At 41.3% G+C, this 7798-nt stretch overlaps 1 protein-coding gene and 1 pseudogene across 1 annotated transcript; both read left to right on the forward strand.

Moving 5' to 3' along the window:
- The window catches only part of LOC148739363 (uncharacterized), a 92837-nt pseudogene that overhangs the window by 17319 nt on the left and 67720 nt on the right, over nt 1–7798 (forward strand).
- LOC148739364 (uncharacterized) lies at nt 1975–3675 on the forward strand. Its single transcript, XM_088751202.1, has 2 exons — nt 1975–2246; nt 2637–3675. Exons 1-2 carry the CDS (start codon nt 2012–2014, stop codon nt 3524–3526), a joined length of 1125 nt encoding a protein of 374 aa, XP_088607328.1. The 5' UTR covers nt 1975–2011; the 3' UTR covers nt 3527–3675.

A 7798-nucleotide genomic window follows, 5' to 3' on the forward strand; every position in this document is an offset into this window, starting at 1 on the left:
ATGTTGTGGCGGAAGTGGGGCGAATACATGAATCCATGAGGGATTCTACCGAAGCAGCAGGTACTCAACCTTCTGAAAGCACTGGTTTTGTCGGGAACTTTGCTGGCAATATTGCTCAGGAGAGTAGGGATATGACCGAAGGTAGTATGCTTTCTCTCGTCAACTTATAACTTAGTAAAGGACCCTCGCTTCGACAACGATACGAAATACAATTTTCCTGGCGAACTCTTTTCGATCCCCTGAATTTTGCCGAGGCTTACTTTGGTGAAGAAATTGGGAGTCACAATGGTACTTAAAGTGGCTGATGAATTTGTCTATTTTAGTAACTACATAAACTCACTTCTGAGGGGTCGATAGCGAAAAAGTAATAGCGGTCACCGTTGTAAAAGTTCAAGAGAACAATCATATGAGTAACATTATGCAATTGATCATTCAAAGATATCCCTTTTTCCCTAACTTGGATTAATATATTTGATGTATTGTTGGCCAGATAAACCCTTCAGGAATATGAAGGGTCCATCGTTGAATGACTAAAACAACAGTGCGACGTCTGCTGTTTATCATAATAACAGCACAAAAAGGTCTTGGATAGCTAAACGTTTTGAAACGTGAGGAATGGGTGAGGGGGGGGGGGGTGGGGGGTGGAAAAACGTGAAGTACTCTTGCGTGCCACAAGGAAAGGTTGAGCTTAATTTAGGTTCTCGTTTAAACGAGGCGATCGTATATGTAAAAGCGAGCAAAAGAAAATCAGTGTTTGCTCGAGAATATGGCAGCCTCCTTTCATTATTTTCCTGCACAAATTTTCAGCGACGGAAAGCTTAGTAAGAACCTGGTAACAGTCATTTAGACGAATCTGGTTTGGAACCAAAGGTTGTATAAATAAACCACTGTTGAGATTATTGTCTGGTAAGGAGATTTAAAAGTGTTACCGCTTTAATTTTCAAACACTTTTTGAAAAAAAAAACTATTTCCAGTTAACGCCAGAAGCCGTCGCCATTTCAAGTTACCTGAGAAAGGAGCCAACCCTGGTAAAGTTACGATAGAGGTGGTTAGAAGTGAGATAAACAAGACCATGAATTCATGGTCACCACGATCATTTTGTTCGCCCAAAGAACAAATTTGCGTACAGGGGCCACCAGGATTGCAAGGACCAAAAGGATCAAGGGAGAGGTCCGCGTGGATCTACAGGAAGGAAAGGGTCACGCGGTTTTAGAGGAGAACCAGGGCCTTCCGGAAAGCAAGGAAATATCGGACCACCAGGTCAAAAGGGTGCACAGGGTATCACACGGGTTCCGGGTCCCAGGGGGCCACCCGGAGTTAAGGGAGAACCTGGGGAACCTATCTCTCTCCCTGTAGTTGTTGTTTCTCCAATGAAGCAAACACTCAGAGAAAATCAAAGTGCAGTGTTTCAATGTTCGGTAAGTGGAAATCCTCAACCGACTATGACGTGGGTGGGGACAAATGGCACTCATCTCCAAAGTAATTCTCAGCTTGGCGCTCGGGGTGGGAGATTAGAATTCCATCACGTGACTCTTAGCGACGCTGGAAATTACACGTGCGTTGGAAGAAATGTTCTTGATTCCGAGAGTCAGTCTACGAAGCTAATTGATGAAGGTAGGAATGGGCATGCAGAAGAAACTGGGTGTGAATTTATTTCATCATCTGTTTTTTACTATTCTTTAATATCAATTATTTAAATCAACTCCATTTAGCCAAACCACATGTTCAACTTGCTTCAGGTCCCACTCATGCAAGGGTGGGACAAAATAGTACGCTACCTAAATGTCACGTGACCGGCTTTCCAAAACCAGTCGTGTCGTGGAAGAGATTGATCGGTGCCTTGGCTCAAAAGAGGGCAGATTGCAATCAGCAGGATCTGACACTGGTTGATGTGGAAAAAAAGGACACTGGAGCGTACGAATGCAGAGGAAGAAACCATCTTGGAGAAGGTTCCGCAGTTACGACCTGGTTTGTTTGGTCGGCACCAAAATTTGTCTCAAAGCCACCCGACATGCTCACCAATGGGGTTGGTGGGTCAGTGTCTCTGAACTGTTCTGCCACAGGGGAGACTGTTCCTCTCGTCTCTTGGAAGCGAGCAAGGGGGGCCTGGGACGAAAAGAGAATGAAAGTAGACAAAGGAACCCTAACTATTTCGGTTCTGAGAGAATCAGACTCAGGAATTTATGTGTGTGAAGCCAGAAGTCCGCAATTTACAATCGAGGCAAGAACATCGCTGAAGGTGAAAGGTTGGTTGAACAGTGTGATTGTTTGTTTTTTGTTTGCATCCATGTTCGATACAAACTTTCTGGCCGTATCACACGATTATGATCACTTCTCCGTCTGTAAAGGTCGGAACTTAATAAACATTTTATTTTCGGTTATGCACTGAATTTTGGCCAAAACAATGAAATTTTTCTAACTGCCTCTTAAACGAAGCCTTCTTAACTAAGTAACGACTAAGAACTCAGTAACTGGAATAACTTTTCCCACAGGAGTCTGATTAACGTATTTGTTAAAACACTGTATCCTTTTTACCCTAATTACCGAGATCTCAGCGTTACGACCTCGAGCCGAATAGTTTCCCGTCCGGCCCTCCCATTACGTCAGTAAGTACATATTACGTCATTTTCTTATAGCTCTCCTTTCGTTTACGCCTGATGGCCGCAAAGGGAGACTCGGTATCATTCAGAAATTCACCGTTACAAGAACAGCTAAATATCTCATCAAAGCCTTTGGTGCTCGGGGAGGGACACATTCTTACAATTATGGATACAGACCAGGAACTTATTACGGCGGTTATGGTGCAGCGATAGAGGGGACATTTCGACTGACCAAAGGTACTGTTCTAATTATTATTGTGGGGCAGAGAGGAGGAGATTCAGTGGAGGTGAAAGGTGGCCAAAGCACGACCATGACAGCAGCTGAGCTCGGACTGTCTGTCGAAGACAACGCTGGCACTGGGGGAGGGGGAGGAAGTTTTGTTTATACCACAAATGATTTGCTGTTTTTAGCTGCTGGAGGAGGAGGGGGCGCGTCTGGTGGATATCATGGTGTGGATGGTCAGGCAGGAACAAGTGGAACCAGTAGTGAGGGGAACGATCCATCACATGCAAAGAAGGGTGGTACCAAGGGTCAGCCAGGAGAATGTAACAATGATGACGCTAGTTACCATGGGGGAGTGGGTGCGGGCTGGAATGGCCAAAGTTGTTCCAGAAAAGGACCTGAGCACGGAGAGGGAGGTGGGTCGCGTGCTCAAGGCTGGATAGGAGGTCAAGCAGGAGCTATGAACAGTGGAAGCAACGGCGGACCAGCACCAGGAACAGTAGGAGGGTTTGGTGGTGGTGGAGGAGGAGCAGAGGATAACGGCGCATCGGGTGGAGGTGGAGGGTACTCTGGAGGAGGCAGCGGTATCAAAGATAAACAAGCCGGAGGGGGAGGTGGTTCGTATTGCGCCGGGGAAAATTGCCATGGTGTATCTGGAGGCAACGTGGAAGAAGACGGCTTGGTGCAAATTATAGAACAATGAAAGAGCTTCGTTCAATTGTTCTTCATGAAAGCAAGGATTGAGCGATATTACTTACGGATTAGATAACGTTATTTTAAAGCGATTGGGTCTCTTTCATAACTTCTTCGCGAAGAAGTTTTAACATAAACAGATAAAAGCAAATCAAGATATGTATGCCCTTTTTTTGTTGTTGTTGATTAGTCTATTACTTCTAAAAGCGATTATAACATAACCAAAGTAAAGCGCGCGCTCTGATTGGTCAATTTAGCGTCCCCCATTTGCCCATGGGTGTACGCTGCTGACGTGAGCAAATGCAAAGACTTTTTTTCCGCGCGCGCTTGTATTTTTCTGGTTACGTAAGATTTGTTAAATAAAAGGGAACTCTTTGGCTACAATGTGTTAATGTTATGTTATAAAACAAATGGTAAACACCACAGCGTACACTATAGAGTTATGGATGCACTTGGGAGGTTTGCTAAGCACTCAAGAAGCTAGAGTCGCTCTCGGCTATCGCCTCTAGCGACTCTTACGCTTCTTTCGTGCTTAGCAACCTCCCGCGTGCATCCATAACTCAATAGTGTACGCTGTGGTGTTTACCATTTGTTAATTAAGATATAATCCTTTATTCTCCTATTTCAAGGTATGAAGGTATCGATATCACAAGGGGAAAGCCTACTTCTCCCTCTCCCCCTCCCCCGTGCGTACCAGCGCGCGGGCCCGATAATAGCTCAAATCCATCTGCCGAATGTAATCTAGACACACGTAAATTGACTCTACTTATAGCAGCCACAAGGGAAATTATGAATCACAATTTGGGCAAGTTGTAGGAGAGCCTCAATGGGGTGATGGGTTTCAGGTACGGCTAATGGTTAAATACGGATACCGGTTAATTTCTTTTCATTAGTATTAAAAAAAAAACATATATCTATATATATATATATATATATATATATATATATATATATATAGGATAAATGTTTGAAAAGAAAATTTGCCCTGAGCGAGATATATATATTTATTAAAAGTTGGATCATTGGATAATGCAATTCAAGACTTTTCATTGGCTTTGCCATTATGGTATATGAGCCAATATACCATAAACTACGATATGTTAAGCGTACGCATAAGCTTAAAATTGAAAGGGAGCTAAAAAATGTAATAAAATTTAATAGTTTAATGTAGCGTTTTTAATAAAACAATTATTCCACTCGTGTTTGTTAGATATGAGATCATTATGGCCAACTTGGCTCTACGCGCCTCGTTGGCAATCTATCATCTCATATCCAGCGCGCGCTCGTAGAATAATTGTTAATTATAAATATATATATATATATATATATTTATATCTAATATATATGAACGAATAAACAAGAAATAAAGTTGTTTCACTTATCCTTGAAGTGCTCGATGCAGAAATGTGCAGAGCAAAATACAAATGTGAAAGAAGGAAATTATTACTAGTTACTCGAGTTTCACGCTCTGTCTGATGATCGCCTAGAGCGTGAAACTCGAGTAACTAGTAATAATTTCCTTACGTATGATGCACGATCCTCGCAGTAGAGAGCGCTATTTATGCAGTAGCGAAAATCAGACCTGAGAAAATCAGACCTGTACGGGATTCGAACCACTGACCTCTGCGATACTAGTGCAGCGCTCTACCATTGAGCTAACAAGCCAACTGGGAGCAGGCCGTTAAGTTGATTCGTAATAAACCCGTGATGCATAAATAGCGCTCTCTACCTGTATTGCATAAATAGCGCTCTTTACTGCAAGGATCGTCCATCATACGTATCTATAACCGCAGTTCAAAATATATGGAACTTCATATATTCATCGTAACCAAATAATCTCCTTGTTAACCATTAGCCGATTAGGACAGTGCGCAGTGGACAGAATAAAAGAGAAGAGCATTTTTATACCTTAAACTTTCTTCTATAAACCATTGTATACTCTGAGTCAACACAAAGTTCTTGGGTTGATTTAAAAACATGGCTTTTACACCATAGAGGACCTGCTTGTGGTTTTAAGGTTACCGTGCACCTTCAGGGGTGTCTCGCATGCAAGTGATGTAGCGCATCCGGTTTAAACTGTAGATATCTAAACCCCATATCAAATTAAAGCTTATAGAACTGGCTATAAGACTATACCAAAAAATTTGAAAAAAGTTAAATTGTCGAATTTTTCACGACTTTTGAATGCGAGCGCCCGAATCACCTTTTGAACGTCACATGTTAAAGCGAATTTTTTTTTTTTCGCTTATTGAATGTGTTCCCCCATTTCTGGGGCCAAAGCGCTAAAAAACGTGTTGCGATTTGCCATATTTAATTTCAGTGAAAATTTACAGAACATTTTTGAAATAGGATTAAAAAAATGTGGAGTGATCGTACAAAAATCGCTCTTGAAAAAAAAGTATTTAGAAATAAAAAACTCGGAGACACCCTTTTGTTGTTTATATGTAAAACTAGCTACTGTCAAGATTTGAGAGCAATCGAACAAATTCCCTTTGACTTGTAGCTCTTAAAAGGTGATCTGGGTGCTCGCCGTTTAGGAGTCGTGAAAAATTCGACAATGAATTTTTTTCAAAATTTTTGGTATAGTCCGATAGCCAGTTCTATAAGCTTTAATTTGATATAGTGGTTTAGATATCTACAGTTGAAAGCGCACGCGCTACGTACATCGCTTGCACGCGAGAGACCCATTAAGGTGCACAATAACCTTAAGTATAATAAACCTTTCAACAAATACGTCAATGCAACACGCGAAATGCTGTAAAAAAGCATGGAGATGTTGTGTAACCAACTTTCTCCTATGGAATTCATTGGCTGAGGTTAATTATCTCCTACTCTAATCGCCTTGTTTAAGGAGAAATTTCTAATTTAACATGATTAGTTAACTTGGTTAACTTCCTTAATACTTTAGTAATACGATTTATTATATAGTTCGCAGCGCCCACGGGCATGATGGAGCAAATCCTGTATTCTGATTGCCTACCCCAGCGGTCAAGATGGCCCGTCTTGACCACTCGGGATTCCTGCTTTGATCTTGCGCAATCTTGGATCTTAACCTCGTTCTTTCTTCTGCGTTTTTATGGACTTCGACCATAACAACTAAATTACTATTATTACACAATTACACTCCGTAGAGCGCAAATAACACCTAAGACGAGAGCAAATATCACGCGGTATTTGTATTCCCTAGAACCGGTTAGACAGGTTTTCCCGCGCAAGCGACGAATTTGATTGAAGTTCCAAAAAAATTGGCGTACAATTTAAATCATTTTCCTGAAGACGAAGAGTCGGAATGGCTAGCAAATATTGATCCAAGTTTATCAGATAAATCGAACGAAGAACGCAGTTAGACGACACTGAAATTTCATTATTTACTGAAGAAAATAGAAATAGCAACACGACAACGCGTCAATTCCGTTCCGTTTCGCATAGTTCTGTCACGCACTCCTCTTAAATAAACATCCGTGAAATTGGCCCTCACTCAATTAACAATTTGGCGTGTTGAATAATAAATAACTTACTAAACGTTTTGGTGTGTCGTATCTCGGATTATTTTTAATCATCGTTGTTTGTATATAATTCATATTATTTTCGTCAAAATACGGCACAAATCGAAAAAATACTCAGCTATGCTACACAATAAAACGTCTAATAAGATGTACTCTTACTATTTCTGTTCGGTCTCCATTCACCCAGGCGGTGTCCGCACTCCGATTGCATTGCATTGTGGTAGCGTTATTTTCAATATGGCGGTAAAAGCGGTAGAAATGGGTAGAGTTTGACAGAATATTCCGTAAAAGCAAGGCCATTTCTTTATCCTTTCACTATAGGTAAACATAGTTTGATATAGTCCGAGCGTGTAGAAGTATTTTTTCGTGCGTATTTGTCACGTATTATATCGTTCTCAAGAACAAACACAAGCACTGTGTTTTAGCATGTAATATTAGACCGGTTTTCGAGCAGATCAAATTCGTTGTACGTCGTAGTTTAAAACCTTTCAAAGATTTATATGGCCACTGTGATCCTTGTTCAACAGCTCTGACCAAACGCGCTCAAACGCACTCCAATGGTACAAATGTTTTAGGCATTTTAAGTGATAGTGTTTGAGACTCTTTTGTGGAGCGAAAAGGCCCATTGTTGCGTTTAGTGTGTTGCGTTACATAGCGTTACTACTGCAAGGGCATTTATCAATCGTGTTGTAAATCCACTTTCCTAAGTGAAGGAAAATTAAATAATAGCGAGTGTTGTGGGGTAAATCTTCTATCTTGATCACTGAATGAAGGAA

Source organism: Stylophora pistillata, chromosome 2 (assembly GCF_964205215.1).
Source record: "Stylophora pistillata chromosome 2, jaStyPist1.2, whole genome shotgun sequence".
NCBI classification, from domain to species: Eukaryota; Metazoa; Cnidaria; class Anthozoa; order Scleractinia; family Pocilloporidae; genus Stylophora; species Stylophora pistillata.